The 24,301-nt window shown below is 43.7% G+C and overlaps 1 protein-coding gene across 5 annotated transcripts in view; it reads left to right on the top strand.

The window, feature by feature from the left end:
• Positions 1 to 24,301, top strand: part of PPM1H (protein phosphatase, Mg2+/Mn2+ dependent 1H) — a 212,717-nt gene that overhangs the window by 43,533 nt on the left and 144,883 nt on the right. For all 5 annotated transcript variants that reach the window (XR_013928677.1, XM_080390780.1, XM_080390777.1 and 2 more), the window contains exon 2: positions 1 to 24,301. This exon is cut by the window's left edge and continues 24,495 nt beyond it. Coding sequence is in view for 4 of the 5 variants with exons in the window: in XM_080390780.1 (XP_080246906.1) it covers positions 24,066 to 24,301 (236 nt within the window). In the remaining variant the exon portion in view is untranslated.

Below are 24,301 nucleotides of genomic sequence, written 5' to 3'. Positions count from 1 at the left end.
GAAGGAAGCATTAAAAAATATTTCTTAAGTATTCAAATGTCTTTATAAGTTAATTTGATTAACACCTATTTTAAGCCATTTGCTGTTAAAGAACTCAGGGTTTTATCCCACAAAATGCTTGTTTAAGGTGAATTGGAACCTTTCATGCTTCAACAGAAATAGAAAGCAAGTGTTAGGAGACCAGCAAACCTCACAAGCATCTGACAGCACACTTCAGAACTGGAAATTGCCTACCGTCACCCTCACAATAATCTTGAGAGAAATTTGCAAGCTGATGACAACTGTACTTTCAGAATATTCTGTATGGAGAAACATACCTTTCACCAAAGCCCAAGGTAATAATGACCTAAGCTATAGGACACTCCCACCAGGACTACAAGCACCTACCTTATACCAATTACCTTGTGTGTAAGTTATAATAAATTAAAAACTGATTAGTAAATAAAAGAAATCTGACAATAATCTTGATTTCAGAAATTATTTTTAGAAAAACTCTTTAATCTAGCCAGGATTTCAGGGGAAAATGTTTCAATTTTTTTTTTGTATCTCCCTAAATTTTCATCCTCTGAGCAAAATTGTCATGATGTTTTTCAGCATCTTCTGTCAACTGAATAGAGAAAATATGATGTGCCTTTATCTACGTACACAACAAAATAATGGCCCTAGAAGTGGAGTACTGCATACCAAATACTCACATAAAATTGCTCATAATCAATCCCCCAAAGTCATTAACATTTTGAATAATTAATAAATTCAAGAAAATTACAATCTGTTCAAAGGCAATCCATGAAAAAAGCCTAAGACTGCCAAATAAGTTATTAATCATAAATCATTGCTTTGCTGATGTAGTTTCATCACACAAAATGAAGCACTCAACCCTTCAAGAACCAAATGTTTCACTACCCTGCCTAATGGGTGGCAAACAGCTGAAATGAAGCACGCAGAGAGAACTAACAGAGGAGAAACCTTGCCGTGATGGGAAATTATCGTCAACATATATGGCATTTAATGTATCAGGAGTGCTGAGGTTCCTTATAAGTAGAATAATTAAAAAATAACAATGCCAGACCAAAGGGGATGCTGAGACCAGAATGAGTGTCAGTATGAATTTTCATTAGGCACATCTGGAAGGTCTGAGAATGTATTGTGCAACCAAGTCTATTAAAATTAACCAGTGTGATAGCTGCTGACACAGCAACTGAGCTGCTTATACCAAAGACAACCCCACAGTTGGGGTAAAACAGCACACATCCCCACACAGACCAGTGAACACCAGTTGATTCAGAAGCATTTTTTAAAGAATCTTCAGGCGCTGAAAAATGGGCAACGCTGAGAATTACCACTAGGTTTATAAACTGCTGCCAAATCCTTTGTGGTATATGAATGATAGACTTTAATGAAATGTGGCATTTTCTTCCACAATATACTCTCAAAAATATGTGTTACAATAAAGATGATATCTGAGAAGCTTTCATCCTCCCAGTCTTCTGTTAATAAAACACAGACACTAATCAGATGTTGCCTTTTAAGTGCAAATCAGAGCAAAGATTCACATTCTTAAGGGTATTTTTACAGTGCTTTGTCCTGCTGTCAGATATGAAATGTGTGCAGGCTGTAAATGGGTAACTGAAGATACTTCTTCCCTGGGATAACTTCAGTGTGTTTCTATTATTCAGACCAGATTCCAGACATACCGAGCTATCCTCCCCACGCTGGCTTTATGCATGAGAAAAGTAGGTATTTGCAGAGAGGATAACGTGTTAGGGGTGGCCAAAGGGCCTTGTCCTCTTCTTCACTGCCTGGTGAAGCTGCAGCTCTGGAAGGCTCATCTGGTTTCTACTGCTGAGAGAGGGTGGAGAAGTGTTGGGGTAGCTGCTACTCCCACTCCTTCTGTCTTCAGCGACAGCAAACCCATCTCCCAAAGGCTCTTCCCCCAACCCAGTTCACCTTCCACATGAGGTTTATCCACTACCTTGTCCATCCTTCTCCCCTGAGAGATGCCCTGGCCCTGCTCAGATCACCACTCCTCCATTGTGCCTGGGCTGCTGAGGAGCCTTCAGCACGCTGTGCTGTTCACCTGGACCACAAAACAGAGTTGGAAGAGGTCTTTACAACTCCACTTCTGCTTTCAAATCTTTGAAAAATGTACATTAACATCTACTTTTCATTTCTAAAGCATAAGACATCATTTATACAGTGGAATTTACCCATGACTAATAAGATTTCACCTACAGTAATTTCTCCGGAACAGCATCAAATGCATTAAAACTAAGAAAGAAAGATCCCTGGCTTCTTTCCCATCAAATGTCAGTAGTAAAAAAAAAAAATTACAATTTTTTATAAAATTTTGCATGGTTGTAAGATAAATGGTTGTTTCTTCCAAAGGAAGAGAGCACTGTGAGGGTTATGCCTCCAAATGAAGGGAAACTGAAGTCACAGCTCAATGATTTTCATTCCTGATAGCCATGTCTGCACTGTGTGGGACCAGAGGACCCACTGCCATCCATCATGGCTCCCTCCTTGTCAGTGTAACCAGATTTCTTTCCAAAAGAACTACTGGGCACCGAGGGGATAGTGCATACCAGCACAGGATGCCACTGTACAGGCCAGATATTGTCCCAAATGCACCTCAGCACCTCACTGAGGACCACCCTGTACAGCAGGAGGGATGCAGCCAATGTACCTGTCCTACATCTGGAAGCAGCAGCCACATAAAGTAGCACACAGAGATAAAGGTGTACTTCAGAAGTTACCAAATCAGAGATTTCAAAGAGCTCCAGCAACCAGGCTGGGCAGCGAAGAGGAGCAGGCAGCATCTGAACATACCACAGACCCAGTGGTGCTGTAATGTGGGTACTGGTTAGTAAGCTAATTACCTTACCATCTATAAAAAGGAAACCTCTTTACCTCAGAGTATTCTTTATGTTAGCAGCTGCCCTCGGCACCTGTCAGCATCAGGTAGTAGGTGCCTCCACGGCCCAGAGACAGCCCAGTGTTGCTGCTGGAAGCTCCAAACCTAAACCTTTCCTGTTTGCACATCTCACAGAAAGGGATTTTCCACTCATCACTCACCACAACCATTTAGCACTGAGATGATAAACTCATACACAAATAACCTTGAGGTAGTCATGTTCAAGTATATCCTCACACAAACATTTTTGAGGATTTTAAATTATAAGGAAGCGATTTACCAGGCTGTGGTAAAGGAGGTATTGGGCTGTGAAAAGAAGGAAATAATCAGGGAAAGAAAGGTTTTGTTCTGCTGTACATCTCTCTCTTCATACATTGCAAAGAGAGAGTAATAAGCAGTGAGTCATAAGCAGAGTTTCACTGGAATGAAAAAGGGCAGAAATAGACCAGAAAGTACAGCTGATCCTTTCAAGATCCCCCACTGCATAAATATCCAGATCTTCATTAATTAAGGCTGTGATGTAAATTATTGTGATTATTGCAAATTAATGCTGGGAACCAATCCAACAGAGTGGTCCAATAGATATCACTGAAATGTGGAGGCACATATGCTTTTCCTCACAATGCTACTGGGAGCCTCGTCTCCTTCCATGGCTCCCCAGTATGTACATGCTCCTGGCGAGGCATTTAACATCATGCTTCCAGCAGCTCTGAGGCCTTAAGGTGTAGAAAGAATGAGGTGAAGCAATTCTTAGGTTTATTCCAAATTTAGCAGATTTTCAGAGCCTTAGAAATAGTCATTTGACATTTGGTAAAACCTTTTCCATGGATACAGAAGACTCAGACAAAATACTACGGAAAATGTCGTCTGATAATTGTTGAAAGAATAACTTACAGAAGGGTCTCTGCTGCAGTAAAATATCCTCTCTTTGTAGTCTCACCCATGTAGTTCTTGTGTGGATGAAGTCCTGTCTCTAGGGGATAACAGCAACTACAAAGGCCCACCAGAGTTTTTTCCAGTTTCCTCTTGTCATTAACGCTGATACTATCCAGACGGGAATGCTGTGACTATCTGAGTAACACTGAATGGCGTGTTACCCACGACTTCTAACAGTGCTTGGTTGTAAGTCTCCAGCTAGGTATTCCAGGAGAATTTCAGGTTAAGTGAAAGCATCAGCACCTGAAGTTATTCTATTATTTGTGATATGATAGCAACAAGAGGACAGTGATCCAGGATACCAGAGACTGAAAGAATAAACAGACTGTCCCTTTCCCACAGCTTTCCTTCCTGCAAGAAACAAAATGTACTGAGGTCATTGCATTAAGATCCTGTTCTGTCTGCAAGGCCAGGAGTACAGAGGAGACTGGGAAGCCTGGCTGGAGAGCCGCTTGCTTCTCAAGCCCAAGGTGTTACAGCAGATCATCCTAGTTTGGAAAGAGGCCCGTACTTCCAGAACTCAGGTATTTTCTTGAAAATGACACACTGATCCTTGAGAACTGGTCACATCCGGTGTGTTCTTCGGGCCACTGTGGGAGAAGAGGGAAGACTGGATCTTCCCCTTTCCCTCTGTTCTGCATTCTTTACGTTAACTCATTTAGCAGCAAGTTTTTCTCTGTTCATGACAATCTTTCTATTGCCAGGGAAACCTGACATCTGGTTATCACCTGATTTAAAAGGAACATACAAGACATCCAGCCTACCTTATGTTGCCATATGCATGTATTTTAGTTCAAGTACATCACTGACAGGACAGTTAAGTAACTCGAGTTTTCCACAATGTATCTTCCAAGTACGCTCATCACCCTGTAAGACATCCTTCTGTTGCAAGTGCCTGCAAAATCTTCCCATTCTAAATTTGTCAATGTCAGCTTTCCTGATTGCTTATGTGGCAATCTATTTTGTCTTATCAGGACCCAGCCCCACATCTCAATCTATGTCACTAACTCTTTCCCACCTCTTGCACCTGAGTGCCCCCATCTGAACTCTGTATTCTTTCATTCCTCCTCCTTTACCTGCATTTCCAACAACCAGGATCCTTCTCATTCATGAAAGGCAAGCTGCAAGTCCTCAAGCTATCCTCCCCTCCATCGAAGCCATCCTGAGCTGACCCACGTCTGGCATCCAGAACCAGAAGCACAAATCCAGGCCTCAAGGCAATGCATGTGTGAGGTAACAGCAGCACAATGGGAGCTCAGAGCTCTGGATGCACCCTTCTGCCAGTGGGTGAAGGTGCCTGTGTCATGTCTCCTGAAAAGCTCCCCCACAGTGAGCTGGGAGAAGTTGTGGCTGCTGCTTCCCATTCAAACATCTCATACAACACTTGAGCAAGGTCTGGTCAAGTGTCATAGTTGGAAGAGCCACCAGCATGTGGTCTGTATTTCCTTGTCTGCAATGAACATCTGGATGTGATCTGAGAGGAACCTCTGCTTAACTCTGCGTAGTGATCGCTGCCACCTCTGAAGGGGCAGGCTGAGAAATTCCACTCTGCAGCTGACCTGCTGGTCACCAGCACAAGCGATCTTATGTGCTCATGGCAGATGGCCACTGTGAAAACACAACATATTTAATGAAGTTTTACAAATCTCCAGGGAATTAAGAGAATGATGTGAAGAAACATGCCAGCTTTGACCTATGCTCTGGATTCAGCAGATCGCTGACTGTGAGCAGCTGGTGGGATCACTTCAACATCTTGGCGCTGGTCCTTTACACAGGACGCAGCCTGACGTGCGGATGATGCAGTGGCAGAGAAGTATAACCTGTGGCTCACATCTCACTGGGGCTGCCAAAAGCCAGGATCTTAGAGCAGGGCTTGATCCCAATGCCATGATATGTCCAGGAATATTCTTCAGTCATCCCAAATAGACATCTTTGGCATCTAAATTTCCAGCTGAGACACTGTCTGGAGACACAACTGAGAAAAACTGGTAACTGAGGTAGCAGAGAAAGGCCAGCTCTCACAGAACCAGACAAGAATTTCCATTTTTGTGTGTTGTGCTCTGTACCATTGCCTTTCTGAGATCAAGTCCACACCTCCCCATGCTCACTGGTTGGCCCAAGAGACCTTCTCCTCCTCACGGCCTTCTCAGCAGCACATCCTGATTGCAGGCATGAGGCATCTGCAAGATGAAAGGCTTCAAAGCCGCTCTTGAAGATGAAGAGAGGGAAGATGAAGTGCTTGTTTACCTCCCTAGTCCTGCATTTTAAGCTCAGCTAGGTCACTTACAGCAGTGGACAGAGTATATATCTTCAGTGCTGCCACTTTTTAACACGTTGTACAATTTTTTTTAAAAAAATTTCTTTTAGCCTTCAGATCTTAATTTGATATTACTTTTGGTCTTTTCATACACCTTACCTATAAGTCTTGCACCTTAGATTCATGATTTTGGGGAAGGTTTAATCCCAAACTTTTGCAGAACTATTTACAAACTGATTAAAACCTGGAACAAGAGACAAGCTGGTGAAATAGCACACACCAAAAGGCAGCCATTTGGTGTGACACAGGAAATGCAGATTCTTTCAAACCCACTTTGCTTCATCATTTTGGCCCATTTGATCCTACAATTATGATTATTTTAATGTTATTTTGGAAAAAAATAACTTCAAAGAAAGCTACTTCATTGTGCTAATTCTCAGTGTTTCTAACAGTTTGGTTACAGTCATGGATTATGATAGCATGTACACACTGAGCAGCAATCACACAGTTGCAACAAATTTAAGTTTTTAACCGCACTGTTCCAAGTGTTCATTAATCAATATGCTTATCAAGTTGGGTTTTAATGTGCTCTTATTCTTCTGGCAGCAAGCACAGTTTACTTGCATATGGAGTGAAAGATTTATCACTGTTATCTAATATAAAAATAAGTGAATGACCTCCATCACCATAACAGCAGAACAGCCAGTTTGGCTTGCAGTTCTTGCGTAGGACTGTGATGGAGCGATACATTCTATAGCTACAAAGTACATACCTAAACGTGTAACACAGAACCTGGAGCGCTGAGATGGCCACACAGGTTTTGGTATGTGAAACAACTGTGCGCAGCCTTGCACTTTTGTGCTTGCTGAGTATCTGCAAGCAGATCCAGTCTCTCAGCATAAATGCAAAGCAACTTTAAGGCTGCTGTAATTTTCATCTGCATTGAACAAGAGCAGGAAAACCTGTAGAGTAGATGTTGTGGGGTTTCTAATACAGGTAGGTTTTCCCAGAAGAAATAACAGAAGCTTGAATCTAGGACCAAGTCCCTTGCCAAACCTCATATTCCTCCTCTGAACTGGAGGGTTGCTACAAGTACTTTATGGTGGAAAAAATACTAGGTATTGAGAAATCTGCCTGCTATTCCTAGTATTCCTTTCAACTGCAGCTGAACTTTTTGAAATCACATTTGACATTAAAATTCAGTGTGAGGTAGACATCAGAGAGAAAGTATGGTTGAATCAGTTGAAGTTTCTCCACGAAAAGCAATTGAAAAAGGACATAATATAAAAGGCTTAGACAGTCCTAATAAAGGCATCTAAAAAACACAGTTTCAATAAATAGATAAATGCATGATGTTCTCAGTACAAAATTCTGTACCACTCATGCCATAATAATCAGTTTTCATTTTAATGTAACAAAACGCAACACTCCCACCATTGCCTTTAATTCCCATGTAACACAAGATCAATTACACTTTTTTTCAGACAGCTGTTCTTTTTCTTCACATTCTGCTTCAGAAGAAATCATTAATATCTTTAATATAGGCATAAGCTTGGTACTGTTGTAATGTTGCTATCCAAAACAGATTACAGAAGCAGGTTCATCAGCTGAAAAATCTTGGCCTCGTAATACATTTTTCAGTCTAGGAGAAAATGGTCTGGTTTATTAATGGCTGCTGTTTACTCAGAGTTTTTCTGCAGAAAAAAATAATGCAGCTATATTGCTGTCTCTGTGGCAATATACGTATTTTTTCATGGAGATATTAAAGGAAAAGTACTGTTCTTATCATTTATTGTATCTCTACTAGCAAGTCCCAGCTGAAGTAAGGACCTCGGTGTACTGGATTACAACCGTGCAATATTATCTGTCTCTCATGTATTATACCCACCTGTCATGTATTTTCCCTTGCAGAATTAGTATTGAAAGAATAGAAAATGAGGATGCATTCAGTAACTCTATTCAAAAGGGAGATGTATAAAAGAATAGCTATCCCATTAAGTAGTTGTTTATTTTGAAGGGATAAAGATGAGTTTGCTTCACAGATACTTCTGATTTTCTTTGTTACCACTCTATTTAGGCAGAGAAAATAGCTTCTAGTAGTTTTTATAGTTAACATTACAAAAGCTTCTATTTTGGTTTGAAACGTTCATTTGACAGTAGCATTTAATAACATACCTTGATGACCAAAAATAATTTATTCTAAGCAAGTAAAAAGAATGTGTTTTATTTCCTGATAATCACTGAAAGGTGGTGGCCAGATCTTACAAAGCTGCATTCAGTTCAAGGTGGACTTTGTACAGCAAAGATCACTTCAGACCACTTCTATAGTCCTTTTGTGTGAACATAGCAGTTCCCAACAGAAATTAAAACAGATTTAAGAAAAATGTTGAAAAATACTGTAAATAGACACTGGTGTTCTCTTCAGTCTTATAAGTCATACTTGTCCTGATGCTATTCCTCTTTCCACAAATTTTATTTACAGTTTCATTGTATAGATATTTGCAGGAAGGAGAGCTGAACAAACAGTATTTTCATTATGGGGTGATTCAGCTATTTTCATATTTGTTCTAAATCAGATTGGAACCAATTTTTATGGGAAGAAAACACGTGAAGAATTTCAGTTGAGAAATGCCGAAGTGTTTGCTGGATATGCAGTCATGTAACAGCCAGGATTTATTATGGACTCTGCAGAAGGGATGCCCTGGTGCATGGTAACAAGGCAACTTATTCCAAGGACCTGAAGCACTAAGGTTATAGTTCAGATTAAGCAAATCCAATGCAATCTATTTTGTTTCAGTTCTCTAGTGCAACAAGTTTGTAAATTTAAGATTTTCTTGTGAAAATTTGCTATTTTGCAGAACTTTATTAATGGTTAAAACTCTGATTTTCTGGGAAAATCCCTAGTCAGGTCCAGAAGAAAGTGGATCTTAGAGCTGCATGCTGACATATTAAAGGTGAATTAAGTTTTAAATAAACCCAAGCAGGTTAAGTACGCACTCATCCAGGCAATTGTAACTGTGACTCCCCCCAGCAATGTCAGCTACTCAGCAAGGTGTGAGAAGTTGATGTTTCACTATGAGAACTCTTGTCATCCACTCTATGGGATAAGGCAATATGCAGAATAAAAAACAATTCAAGAGGTTTCACCAAACTAATTTGAGGAAATCATGATACGCTCATAAAAAAATTGTGAAACAAAAGAAAGGCTGTCTGTCACAGAATATATATTGCTGCTATTCCCTTGGATATAAAGTAGTTTCAACTACAAGTTATCAAGAGTGTCATTAAACCCCCTTTCAGAACAGAAGTTGCTCTTCCTCAGCTCATTCAACTGTTTTTGTATTATCATTTAGGAATTCCAACATAAATATTTAGCCATAAGGAACTGCTGCAAGCAAAATAAGACTTGTGCACAAAATGCTTCAATTTAAAATAGAAACAGTCCTCCTTTGACAAGGTTAAATGCAACTTCTAACACTCTAGGGATGCCAGCAGATAAAACATAGAAATAAAAAGCAGGGAGCCAAAAGACACATATGGAGTTAACAATGCTCTTTAGAACCTCAGCAGAGGGCTGAGAAGCACATTTTTAAAATAGTTAAGCCTGAGAGTGCATATCAATGTGAGCATCTTGTGAAATCAGGGCTGTCTTGTGAAATCAGGGCTGGTGTTCTCTCACAAGGGAGCGCCTTCCGTGAGCCCTGCAGGGGACAGGGCCACAGCTCAGGTTTGTGGGATGGGAAAGAGCAGCTCCTCTGCCCTGCCTCTACCAGAGGTCCTCCCTTCTGCGTACTTTGCTCCTAGGCAGCCTGTGGGCATTGGGATTTGTCCTTGAGGCTGCTGTGATGGGTGCTCCTGCATCCAGCCAGCTATGTGAGTGATGATTGTGCTGAGCCTTGTGCGACATCGTGGGATGATGCAGATCACTCTGCACACCAAAATCTTGGCCAGCACTCAGTGAGGCAGTACTCTGACCTCCGCTCTTCACCTTTGCAATTATTTGCATTCCAGCAGGGCATGGTTCAGCATTCAGCTGGCTTGGGAATTTGGGGGCTGAACACAGTTACAAGAAACTTTTGACATCTTTTGATCTCAAAAGTCTCCTTTGTAATTACAACTGAGTTGTTGCCTTTCCACTCTGGGGGATGTTATCCTACCTGTAACTGAATGACAAAGGAAGAAGATGGATAGGGACTACAAGGAGCTGGGACCAGACCCAATCTTTTTCACAATGCAACAGCTGTGATTTTCATGACGGCCCACGCTTTTGGTAACTTCCCCTGCAAAACATGCCGCTCTGCTGGCAATGACGCCAGGGGAAATCAAAAAGTATGCCTGATTTTGACCTGCTCTACACTTGTGCACCCACGCATCAATCCGCTTGCATTGCTGGATTTATACTACATCCAGTTAGAGGAGAACTGGGCTACTTATTCAAGAGCAAGCTCTCTCCAACACAATGTATACACCATGACAATGCCCGGACTGATCCAGTTACACACCGAACGGGCATCTCCATACCATCTGGCAAGAGGCAGCACTGGGGTGCAGCCATGTCCCGTCCCGTCCCGGTCCCGTCCCCGTGTCCCCCCCCCCTCCCCCCCGTGCACAGCAGTAGGGGGCCACAGGCAGCCTGGAAGGCAGCTGTACCAGCGCAGGGGCAGGATGCTGCACGCGGAGATCACTCGTTTAGACCAGGACAGACTCAGTCATACCACCCAGACGGGACACCTCCTTCTTCCACTTGAATCTACATATGTTATAATGTCATATACCACCTACAAAAGCTTAAAGTGTTTTATAGTTCATATATGACTATGTGTACAGGCACATGAATGCATGTGCATAATACAGCTATTGCAGTTTTCCTATGGGGAGAATTCTTTCCCTGTACTGGATAAGACGAAGCTGCCAACCTTGGGCAGCTTTTTTTTCTTTCTTATACCACATAAAAACTTAGCTATTTAGATTGAATTTTAGTGTGAATCATACGATCACATTGATGCTTGAGAATCTAAGTGCAGAATTCCCTTTTGGCATTAATGGTATTTATGAAAGAAACCAGAAAAACTTGTTCAGATTTAAAGTGTGGTGATGTTTTTCCTTCTGGCTGTTTTTAAATTTTTATATTGTTTCTGCTAAAGGAAAAGGAAAAGCAGTCTGAAGAGCTTTACATGAAAAAATATCAAAAGATCCACGACCCTGAAGGAGATTCTCACATCAAGTTTCTGTTGTAACAGCAAAAGTTTTCCACATAGATTTTGTTGTTGGTGTCAAATTAATCTCTGTTTTATTAAGAGCACTGTGAGCTCACATGCACTTTTCATTATACAAGATATGCAACTACTCTGTTGATGGCTGGCAAGGAATGATATGCAGAGACACTGAGAACTTGTTTGGAAGAGACTGAAGAGGAGGAACACGTGACTCATGCAAAAATTTATTTTTGCATTGTGTTTCTACAACAGGTAACTGTCTACAAGCCTGAGGAGCCCAAGCTGCTGGGATTTCGTGTTCTCTGTCACAGAGAGCCCGTGCTGGCTCTGCGTCTGGGCGGTATGATTTCATCGGGGCAGCCCTCACTGAGAGTCTACTGGGGAGAAGCAATGGCCTGGGCTTGTGCGCAGGTTGTGGGGAGATTATCAGGAATAATGCTGGATATTTCCTCTGGCACTTCTGCCATGCTGACACCTGCATTATTTCATTTTGCTGTGACCATTGCTGTTACACAAGCCATCAAAACTAAAATACATGCACTGCAGCTCCCCTTCACTGCTATCTTTGGTATAACGATTATCACCAAAAAAAGGACAGAAAATATGATTAAGTTCTAATCCTGCCAGTGTTGGCACATGACTAATTTTACATGGGTGAGCAATTCCAGCAAATGGTCATATAAAAATCTATTTGGGTTTATGCGTTCTTGCAGTATTGCTATTATGAGTAAGTTTATTTTTCTGAATCAGATACAGTTGATGATGTGTGCATGAGGAAACAACAGGAAAAGGTGAGTGTTGAAGGCAGCAATACGAAAACCTATTTTTGATGAATTACAATCACCGTGACTTTTTATACAAATTACTATTTAGCCAGAATTTAACTCCGGATGCTAAATATAGCTGTGGGCACCTGATGGAAACATTGTTTCTCAGAGCTTCTAAGCACACAGAAATTTTGCCTAAGCTAAAAGGTGGCTGTGAAGCCAAGTGGAAGAACTTTCTGAAAATCAGGTTTGCTTTCCTTGGCAGCTTCAGAACTAGTTGGAAACGAGTTCTAACCCTATAGTTTCCATGAAGCATTCATGGCTGTGTTGTGCAGAATAACAACATCAAAGTGGCTTAAATGGCTATGAATTTCCTGCAGGAAGGTCTCCACAACAATGTTTAATATATGACTATAAATTTACAGACGATGTTGTTTACATCAATAGCATTTACTATGACCCACGAAATTACTTTTTATTCATTAAATCAATAGTTTCCAAACTTCATTTTCACCAAGGACTGGAGTCTTTGCTGCAATATTATGATGGAACTAATAATGTTGTTATTATGATAACAGTCCAAAAAAATCATAATCCATATTACTGAATTAATAACTTTATGATTCCTGGATGCTTTTTCCCACCTTACCCAGACACCTCTTTTATTCCTGCCTTGCTTCAGCCCTCTGCTGCCCCATCTTAAAATCTCAACCATTTTTCCCTACAGGGTAGCTGGTACTCCCCACAAACCCCTCCTCACCATGTCCTTTCCCAGGAGGTACAGGGACTTGTGACCCCACAGGGGCACTATTCCCAGTGTCCATCCTGAGGAGGATATCTGGTCATTTGAGTGTTTGCGCTCTGGGAAGAGGGCCCCACTTGGGCAAAACCCCTCCAGGCAGAGGTACCAGATGAAAATCCTGGGGCAGGGGTGCTCCGCTTGGGTGACCCCCCTGTGTGCTACCAGAGATGGGCAGTAAGCTCAGCATACTGCAGTGCCAAAGACCAGCTTCAGTTTCTTGTTAAAAACCCTGGATGTAAACTCTCACTGAATGGCTTTAGGGCATCTAGGATGAAACAATAATTGTACGTGTGAGCTATAATCCCATGTCACAAAATCCCTCGTGAGGAGCACATGAAAACAACCAGGGGAACAGAGCAACACAGTGCTTGTACTGTTGTTTTCCTTAAACATTTGCTTAAACTTCAGGGGAGTGGCTGGTTTTGACTGAGAGCACTGACAGATCAAACCTTCCTAAGAAACTTCTCTCAAAGAACTTCATCCTTGAAAACCTGCTACATCAATGTAGCTGGCAATAGGATCAGAGAGGTACCTGCTTATCAGCATTTTTAAATGCTTTCTATGCAGTTTATGCAAGCCTTTCCTACCAGCTTTGAATTTCAGGCTTCATCAGATTTAATGAAGCACCATAGCTGTCCTTGTGGTATCAACACTTTTCTTCAGTCTCTTCTTGAGCTGCAGACTCTCTCTCTGCTATCACGCCAGGAAACTTTTTGACCCCAACTTCCAGGCCTGCATTTCTCAGTAATGGCTGCTGAAATGGGGATCTGCCCAGAGGGGGGTCGTTTTGAGCAAACTGTCAAGGGGAATATCTTACGGTGCTCCCCATCCACCTAAATACTTCGTTATTAAATAATGCATAAATATAGACAATACATTTCCAGATTTTTCTTAACCGCAGGTCTTTTTATGGGACTGCAAATTCTTGTAGCTCAGTAAGTTCTGTTATAAAACTGCAAACGGAGATACACTGAAATCCACAGAGGAAACCATGGTTTGGCTTGGGATAGCAAAGTACAGGCACAAAGGACAAGTGAGTGTACCTGTGACTGCGGTTCCTGGGTTTTGGTGCAGGTAATGGTTGTCTGAGGGCTGGAGCTGCTAAGCCTGGGCTGAGCAGCCCCCAAAACTGCCCCACCACCTTCACTATCAGCCCCTTGATGTGCCCAGCAGGAAAAGGCAGAGAGCAGCAGCAGAGTTATTTTACTCTCATCTTCACGGAGACCAAAGTCAGTTTTACCTAGGCTGGTGACAAGTTTTGGACAAGCCGTAGGGTACCACAATTGCACTGCAGCCTTGGAGGCCATGGGGTTTGCAGAGGGCTGGTGTGCCAGCCGTGGGCAGTGAGCCCTCAGCACCTCCCTGCTTCAGGCAGGGCTTCAGGCAAGGGCTCAAGTGGAGGGGAAAGGAGTCTGAAAACATGAAGCAAAGGGAACTCCCCTGCACCACAGTGAGAATTGTTTCCAGTGGCTAAGCTGGGAGACGACTGGCAATAACCAGCATTAGGTTATGGCATGCTAATTCTTTACTCTCTTTACTTAAATGTAATTGAGATGCATGTATCACTCTCAAAAGGGGCTACAGCTTCATAGAAATATATTTTTTTAAAAAACCCACAGTTTATATATGTAAAAAAAATGTAATGTAAACACAGGTGTTAAATCACAAACAGTTATATTTCCAGAAGGTCAGCATATTTATATGATGTCAGCTATTTGGTGGAAGATTATGATGCTTGCTTTATTGCTTTAAATCTTTTAAAACGATTTAAGCTTTTCTATCTGGCTTCTTAGGCTGTTGCACACAATAGTTGAAAGGCCATGACCCATGAAAGTCAAAGGTTAATTTGATTTTTAGATAAATCAGCTGTAGCAAGCAGAAGGTTGTGCAGATTGCCTATTGTTGTAGCAATGTGTTTGCTCAGGGCCTTTCCTGTGGCTGCCTCCGCCACGGAAGCAGAGAGATGTTCAGAAAATCCTGTTTGCACTTTTGCTCCATCAGCCCGCTCAAGAGCTGGACTAACTTCTACCTGACACAACCTTTTCAAACTGATTCTAGGCTTCCAGTTTGGTGTTTTTGGGGGTTTGGGGTTTGGGTTTTTTTGAGAATATCTGAAAAAGCCACAGTTTCTGTGATCTCAGAAGAGCCTTTAAGATAGCCTTATGGGTACATTGCAACACCACTGAAATAGCTCAGTTCCCAATCATTGAAACTCCTCAGTGTCGCTATATGCAGGATGGCCAGCACTGGCATATTCCTAATGCTCTCTTACATGTCCGTCCCTCGGCTAGCAGCGCTTTAACACTGAACGAAGTCCTAGGTTTTTGTCACTAATTCAGTTCAAATGGGGAGAAATGAAGCAGATATAACTGTCACATTTTTGTGCCTTGGGCAATCTGTTTTAGGAAGAAGCATGAAAAAGTTATTCCTTTTCTATTATTATTATTTTTAAATCCAGTCTGCAGAAGACTGTCAAAAGCCTTAGCTTCTAGTCCATAAAAGAGGAAGTAAAAAGCAAAGACAAATCAAGCCAAAAACTCCTCAATAAATAAAACAAGGTGAGGAAGAATCCATTTAAATAAAACTGTCATGAGCATTAATGAAAGAGAGTGGTCAAGTTATAAAACAAGTGTGGGAGAGAAGAAAAGCAATGTGCTTGTCAAACCTAAAAATGGTTTAGGTCCCACACTACGGACACAGGTCTTTGCAGAAAATGCAGCAGATACTATAACAAGAGACCTTTGAAGGATGCTGTAGAAGGAAAAAATTTATAGTATCATCTTATAAAACTAAACCAGGAGAGCTCTTTCACTGTAACACAACTTAACAAATATTTATATACACACTTTTACTTCTTAGTAGGACCTTTGGAAGTCCCAATAAATTCTAAATAAAACAAAATTATTCTGAAGTAAAAACTTGCTTTTACCTTGTTCGTTCTTCTTTCTTTGGCTATTGACAAGATTCTGTATATTAGTTGTAGCAATCTGAATGACAGCATATTAATATCAGAATGTCATGTCTTTGGGAAAGCAGATAGCCAGGCTGACTACACAGGGCCACAGGCATCTCCTGAGGAATAGTGCAAAGAGAAAAAAAAAAAAAAAAAAAAAAGCATGGGGAAAACAGTTTCCCTATTCCTGCTTACAGAAGATGAGCAGAAATCTGAGAGCTAAATACAAAAGTAGCATAAATTCTTTAACTTTCTCTGCCATCATTCAGTATAGCTGGGACTATGGTTTCTGACAGCATAAAACATCTTGTAAACTCAGCCTGAAGTCTAGGAACCTGGAGTTTTGACAACTTGCTCAAAAATCCCACTTCCTTCCTTGGCAAGGCTGGCTGAGAATGACTGCCACGTAAGGCACCTGGGATTTTTTATGCCCAGGCTGACATTCAAATCTTGAAGTTCTGCCAGAAATGTTCATTTAATTAATATTAAAAAAAAATTAAAAAGAAAAGACAAGATGAAAAAGAAAAGATGAAAAACCCCACCAACAACAGACGGACTAACTCTAAGCAGAGCATGGTGGTTTAGGCTTAACTGCGCTGCAGACAAGACCCCAGCTGACACACGGTTGAAAGCTGGTGCCTGGCTGGCCTGAGCTGCAGGAAAGCTTGTGCAGCAGAAGCCACAGCCCAGATGTAAGGAGAGGATCCCTCTTCTTGTTTGCCATCTGCTCCTGAGCTGCCGTAGGCAAACAAGAAGCCCCTCACGCACCCATCACACTTAATCTTGAAACAGCCCCATGTAAGGAGCCTCTGCAGTGGAGGCAGCCAGCAGGTTACTCAAAAATTCCCCACATTTCGTATATACAGATCACTTCCCTGTGTGCTTAACCCATGCGTAACTCAGGCGCTAATCAAGACCATTTTATATTCTGAAATACTCCTATTTCAACCCAAAATGTTGAGGCAGTTGAAACACATGTGCCTGCGCTCAGCCAAGCTGTTAGTGCTGTCCCATAGCTCTAAACATCTGCAAACACCCACGTGTCCTTTTACCTGCTCATTTTCCCGTTGTCTCTGCATTGCAACCTATTTGATTACTTTCTGGGTTTTTTGCTGAGACTGCCAGCAAAAGTGTTGCCACTGCTGACGTTTTGAAGCATCTCACAACATCATCAGGGCAAGATGTTCTTTCACAGGAGCCAGGGCGAAGAAGCCTCAGAGAGGATATAATCATTTTGCTCCACCTCCCTTATGAAAAGCCGCCAACAGGAGCGCATAAACAAGCTAATCCCTATTCCATCCCATTATTAGCAGATTTAGCTACAGGTATTAAAAAGGAAGAGATAACGGAAAGTAAGAAAAGGCTGTGGAAGCAAAATCATGATGATGATGCTTATTGTGAAATCAGAAGTTTATTTTCAGAATACGTGCTGATAGATTCTTGCAGAAGTAATTCTGTAGTTTTTGGCAAATGTGAAATTCTTACAGGCTTATGGGCAGCTTACGTTGAAGAATTTGTTTATATTTCTAGAGATTTCAAGCAGTTACAAGATTCTGTGACATCTTTTACTGTGATTGGCAGTGAGTTAAGATCCCTCCTTAGGGCCTTTTTCCTGCCTGGGTACCTAAGTCAAGGCTGCTCTCACACAGCTCAGGATATTGCATTTATTAGTCCTTCACTGTGAAAAGGAATATGAACCCACTTTTCTGGTATGAATGCTTTCATCACTCAGGTGTACAGCGTATTTTGGAGTAAGGACAGGGCTGGGACAGGGCTCTGCTTTGTGTAATCTCTTAAATATGCAGAAAGAATGAGTCTGCAAAAGCAGGAGGGAGAGACCCTGCTGAGGAACAGGACACCTGTGTTCCAGCCCCTGCTTTGTTAAAGCCCATTCTGATTCAGTACAACTGCTGCTCTGAAAATACCTTCTAGGTTAAGTCCTGCTGGTGAGAGGAATCTCTAGCTTTCCGATCCCTAAAAGCATAGGTTTTTAACCGTTCAGCATGACCAAGGAAAAAGGTAGTTCTCCGTGTAGGCTGACTTAGGGGAGCAGGTAGACAACCTCTGGCTCCAAATCCTACCTACCACCACAGGGCTCCTGGCACGTCCACATTGCATATCAGCATGAAACCTGTGCATACAACTGTTTTATCCCTTGTTTTACCCTAGTCTAAAAGAAACTTTGGATGTTTGCTTGCCCCTCCCATGCCTCCAACCCACATTGGTCTCTGATACAGGCAATGCTCAAAGGAAGACCCGCAGACTAAAAGCACCATGCCACGAAAAGTGAACCTAGCTATAGCCCCTGCAACCTGTCAAAGCAAAAATACTTACAGGTTTTGGTTAGCTCATGGCTAGGACAGTAATGGAAAAAGAACAGTTTGCCCTAAATTTTCTGCTTGAGAATGAACTATATGGGGATTTGGCCCTGATACTATTTTGTAGATTTGGCCTCTTTGGGTAGCCTGCAGCACTCAGCAGCACTGCCTGACTCATGCTTCATGAGGGACTGAATTAGACTGTGAAGCCTTGGGACCACCACACTAACCATATTCTTCTGGAGATGCTCTCTCTGAACTTCAGTCCCAGAAGTCTCTCACCAGGAAATCCGTGTGTGAAATTAGTACAGACTAGAGAATGGAGCAGTAGAAATCAGGTATAGCAGAGGAAACATATAACTCCAAGTATTGCTAGTATTTATTTATTTTTAAATTTTGTTGGTGCTCCTGTTTGTAAACTGGCAAAGAGCTTGATCTTGTCAGCTCTGATAAGTGTAGAAATGCTGGGGGTTGGTGCCGGCATGGACAGGAGATCTGGTATTGCAGGAAGTAGGGTTGATATCTTAATAAGTGGCATTTTGTCCTCCAGATCACTATGCTGCCTCAGGCACTGTGATTCTGAAGGGCCTTTTTTATGGAGAGAAAGAGCTTCCTCATGCTTATCAAAGGTTGCACAGTACATTTGAAAAGGTAAGAATAACTTCATTGATGACCATATGACATGGTCATCTTCCTAAGCAGAGTCATGTGCAAAACGAGGCTCTAAGTATTTTTTGTTTGGGGGATTAAAAGAGAAAAACAACCAATTCTTCCTTCAAAACTGCTTTTCCCCCTGAAGATACAGTTTCCTCACCATAATGTCAGACATCTATTCTGATATACTCTCCGAACTAATGTGGCAGCTGAGTTCACAACTATGGATATTCTGCACATCTGTGGTAATATGACACAGAAATTCATGCCCACAGAAATGGTCCATTCATCTCACATTAGAGCTACTTCTTCTCTCACCAAAGTCTTTGGGAGTTTTCCCATTACTTTTGTTCAGAGCATGAAAAGCACAGGAAACAAAACTTCAAGCAAGCAGGTAACATAAGGTATAAACAAGGTACGAGCAAATGAAAATTAGACAGCTAAAATAAATTTGATATGCTTATGAGGCAGAGCCCCAAGTATTTCCATGTTCTGCAAAAGAAACAAAAAAAGGGTCTGCACTAGAAATAATTTTTGTGATCAGAAAATGTGTAAACACGTTGAGTCAAGCACTTTCATTTGATACGCTTCCAGCTACTCCACATAATATAGCCTCTGTTCAAGTACTCAAGAGCCAGAACCAGAGTCCTCACAGCCAAGTGGATATTTAATCTTGCAAATTTTTCCTTTATTTTAAAGTGAATTTTGCTTCAGTTCTTTAAAAAGTGGATAGAAAGGCAGAAATAGAACATGAGGAAATGGAATGAAGCTGCATCAGGGGAAATTCAGATTGGACGTTAGGAAAAATTCTTCTTTGAGAGGGTGGTCGGTCACTGGAACAGGCTGCTTAGGGAAGCAGTCATGGCACAAAGCCTGTCAGACAGAGTTCAAGGAGTGTCCAGATGATGCTCTTAGTCATATAATGTAGTTTTAGGTAGTTTTGCCAGGACCAGGGAGGTGGACTCCATGGTCCTTACGGGTCCCTTCCAGCTTGAGGTTGGATTCTATATATAAATAGTACCTACAGAGAGGTTATGATACCTGTAAGTTTGTTGCTGACTGTAAGTCTTTGTCTGCTTTCCCCCAGGTTGTGGGGGATAAGTTGACAGCTGGAGGTCAGGGCTGAGACTCAGAGGGATCTCAGTGGGCTGCAGAAATGGGCTGTCAGGAACTCCTGAAGTTTACCAAGAACATACGCAGAGCGCTGCAACTGGGATGGAGTAAACCCACAGTGACGGCTGACTGTCAAGAAGGCATCTTTGCAGGAAAGGGCTTGAGGGTCCTGGTAGATAACAAAGCGAATATGAGCCACCAGTGTGCCTTTGCAGGGATGAAGGCTAACCACATATTGGGGTATATCAGCAATAGCCAATGGAAGTGACCCCTCTAAATGGCATTTGTGAGAGTATCATGTCCGGTTTGGGGCTCCCCAGCCGACCTACTGGAACGAGTCCAGCAGTGGACCACCAAGATTGTTGCAAGAAGATGCTGAGAGAAATGGATTTGTTGAGCCTTTAGAAGGCAACACTAAGTGGGAGAAACATTACTGCTGTCTTCAACTACCTAATAGGAGGGTATAGAGAGGAAAGAGTCATATTCTTCTTGGATGTGAATGGTAATGAGAGGCAACACACAAACTGCAACAACACAAATCCCAAATAGGTACCAGGAGAAAAATTTTCACGTGTGGGTGGTTGAAGATTGGAACTGGTGCTCAGAGAGGCTGTGGTATCTCCATCCTTGGAAATACTGAAAACTCGATCAGACAAGGTTCTGGACAAAGTAATATAACTTTAAAGTTGGTCCTGCTTTGACAAAGAAGTTGGAGCATATGATCTTCAGAAGTCATCTCCAATCAGAATTGTTCTATCATTGTATAAAAGTTTATTCTCTGTGTAAATCTGTTTTATTGTAAATAAAATGCTCTTGAATTTGTTGAATGCTGAATATGATGCATGGCAAGGTGGCATAACATAATTCAGAGGCTTCAAAGAGCTCATATGAATGTGTTTCTGGCCCACATGCAGCTTCACTAGTTCCACAGCATGGTTAGCTATTCAGAGAGAAAAGTACATTTATCTCAATATCACAAATAATTTTACATTTTTTAAAATCCAGCCTGTCATCCTTCCTTTGCGTTAGTCATGGGATTGCAGGAGAACACAGAGTCAATTTTCAAACATTTGTATAGAGAATTCAACCTCAAAATTTTATTTGAAGTCAATACCCAAACCTTTAGAGGTCTACCCACCACCAAAGAAAAAATGTCTGGCTTGGACCAGATGGACTGCAGGCCAGGAAATTTGAGGAACTTGCTGAGATCTGCCAGGCCTGACCATTATTTCCTTTGAGAAGTGGGGCTTCAAAAAGTGACTCAAAAGTGAACATGATCCTCTTTCCCAAAGAGAACTGAAATCAAAGCGTATCTACACTTTTCAGTATAAAGAGACCAGCCACATCATACCTGTTGTATCCTTGCAGCATTCTTGTGCCAGAGGCAAGCATCCACAGAATTTCAAACAGCACACAGATTTGTTTTGAGTGGTGAGGTGTTAAGCTGTCTCCCCATATGTCTGATCTGAGCTTTTCCTTGTCATCTTGCAGAGATAATAATTTAAACTCTAACAAGCCTACATATACTCCCTACATATACATATTTGTGCAAAATAATGACTGCAGGTGGGGCAGGAAGACAAACACTGTACCCTCTCTGTTCCGAGTTTCAGTCAATTATATTTCTCAAGGTCTTTATGTCAAATAAACTGCAAAGTTTAGTCTGCTGGCATAGCCTCTCCAGGAGTATATTTGATAACCTGTGAGGGGATCTACCTTTACAAAGAAAAAAATGAGCCTCTCCAGGATACATGTCCAGTCTGCTCATGCCCCTCTATACACTCCTGTATTCTCCAGGTGGCAGGTCCATTGAAGCATTAGCGAGGGAAATGGGTGCCGGAGTGCCCGCCTGATGAAAAACACTGGCCGTCTAGCAGGCAAAAGATAGTGTGAAGGGATTGTCCTTGGGTGGCAGGGACTGTGAATGAACTTGGACTAGACAAAGCAGTTACGGTTCAGGCCACTAAACAGAGTAGCCACGGGGCTTTGGGAATCCCAACACCTCAGGCTTGCCTTCCCCTGTAACAGCTGAATGTGGATGAATGGTTGCCTGTTAGGACACCCAGACCAGGGCCTGTGGAAAAAACCCCTGACTTTTAACAAGCTTTTGTTTCTTTTTATTTTTCTTTTTCTTTAAAGTAATGACCTCTGCAATGCAACCAGGAAGCAAAGCAAAGCAAACGCAAATGCATGAAAGGAAGAACTCCAAGGTTTTCATTATATTGTAATCAAATGATGAGTTATTAATGTCAAGTATTTTTTTGACCTAAGAGAGTCTTCCTCAAAACATCTATAGTATCAGCCCTAGAAATGACTAAACAAGAGATAGGAAAAATAACTACTTCCTCACAAAGGAGATATATCTGTAATGTTTCATTCGGGGTGGGTATTTTTCCAACTCTACTTCAAGTAGCACTTAACACACTCTTAGCATCCCTCTTCGCTAACCTACTTTTGGCTCTGTAGACTTGATTAATAGACAGCTTTATCATAAAAACTGGTGTCACAACATCTTTGCATTTCTCTTGTCATTTCAAGGAACCTGGTCAAAACCACAGGTATTGTTGGAAATCAGCTCTTAGGATATCATTTAATAACCAGAAATTGAACAAGCTCACAGGCCTTGCTCTCCAAAACTGTGTAACTGCGTGTTCAGCGGTATGCCAGCTGGTTCCTACTATGAGCCAGCTAGATGACAGCCGATCATCCCCACTAGCCACATCTGATGACTAACCGGCTTTTCCCTGCTAAGTCCCAGTACTGTGCTACTCTCATGGCTTGCCATACCTACCTGCTCCATTTTGCAGGTCACTACGCCTTTCAGTGAGGGAGGCTTATAGCTCTCAGGAGTACTGCAGCATCAGAGGGCACAGACACAGCCTTGCCACAGAGGACCGGCTTCTCCCATGCTCTGGCTATGTTCCCCTCACGCCTGTCTTCCCGAAGGCTGGCACGTGCAAACCTGCAACCTTCCCACGCATTTGGGCGACCACCGCTTGCAGCAGACCTCCCAATTTTTTTTGGTAAAAGAGTATATGACACAGTCAATATGACACAGCCAGCGAAGGGGGTGTTAAAACATCTGTGACCTCAAATTTGAAGATATTCAGGCTTGTCCTTTCACTTTTGCCCCGTGACAGCACCCTAAACGCCCGGCTGTGCGTGGAGGCACCGGGGGGCCGGTCACGCCACCGCTGCCGGCCGGCGGGCGGGCACATCCCGGGCCCCCCCAGGCAGCCAGGGGCACCCGCGGCCGCAGGACTCGCTCTAGGCCGCTGCCGCTGGGCCGCCCCCCGGGCAGGGCGCTAGTGGTTCGTTTTTTCTAGCAAAAAGTTGTGTAGGAAAAACATCCTTGACACGTTTCAGGAGGAGAAGGATGGCCAACCCTTGAAGCGGAAGCGCAGTCCCACGGCCCGTGAGACCCGAGGGCTCTGCCGGGCGCTGGGATGGAGCGTCCCGCCCGGGCGGCGCTGGCTCAGCCCCAGGGCAGCAGGGGCGGGCGCGCTGTGGGCGGCGACCTCCAGCCCGCCGGTAACGGCACCCGCAGCGCGCCAGGACCGCCGAACGGCTCCCCGTGAACGGCCTCCCGGGCAACTCCTCCCGGCGGCGGCCGCGAGCAGGACTGACCGCCCGCCCCTCCGCCGCTCCACGGCCACGGCCCCCGCCGCACCGCCGCAGGCAGCCGGGAGTGGCCCCGCCAGGCCCCGCCCCACGCCGCGCACCTGCCGCGGGCCGCCCCCCCGGCGCGGGAGGCGGGCGGGAGGCAGGGCGGGGGGGCGGCCGCCCGTGCCCGGCGTGTGCCAGGAGCCCGCCGGTGCCGCAGGAGGAGCAGGAAGCGCCCGGGCAAATCCAGCCTCGCTATCACATGACTCAGCAGCCGCCGCCGGGCTGAGTTCACCCAGCGCTGCGCCGGCAGGGGGGAACCTGCCGCCGCCGCTGCTGCGATGAGGCCGCGGCCCCGTGGCTGCCCCTGAGCCCGCCGTTCCCCCACCCGGCTCCGCGCGGCCCGGCGCCCCCATTGCGGAAGCGCGGCGGGGACTGCCGGAGCCGCCGCCGCCGCCGCAGCGCTGCCCGCGGGCGCGCCCCGCTCCCCGCCCTGCGCGGCGGCCCCGGCGCTGCCGCCGCCGGCGGGGGTACTATGCTCACGCGGGTGAAGTCCGCCGTGGCCAATTTCATGGGCGGCATCATGGCTGGCAGCGCGGGCGCCGACCACGGCAGCGGCGCGGACTTGCCCCTCCGCTTCCCCTACGGGAGACCCGAGTTCCTGGGACTGTCCCCGGACGAGGTGGAGTGCTCCGCCGACCACATCGCCCGCCCCATCCTCATCCTCAACAAGGAGACCCGGCGCCTGCCCTGGACCACGGGCTACGCGGA

Source organism: Falco punctatus, assembly GCF_963210335.1.
Source record: "Falco punctatus genome assembly, chromosome: 6".
Lineage (NCBI taxonomy): Eukaryota > Metazoa > Chordata > Aves > Falconiformes > Falconidae > Falco > Falco punctatus.
This window is presented reverse-complemented; position numbering and strand designations above follow the sequence as displayed.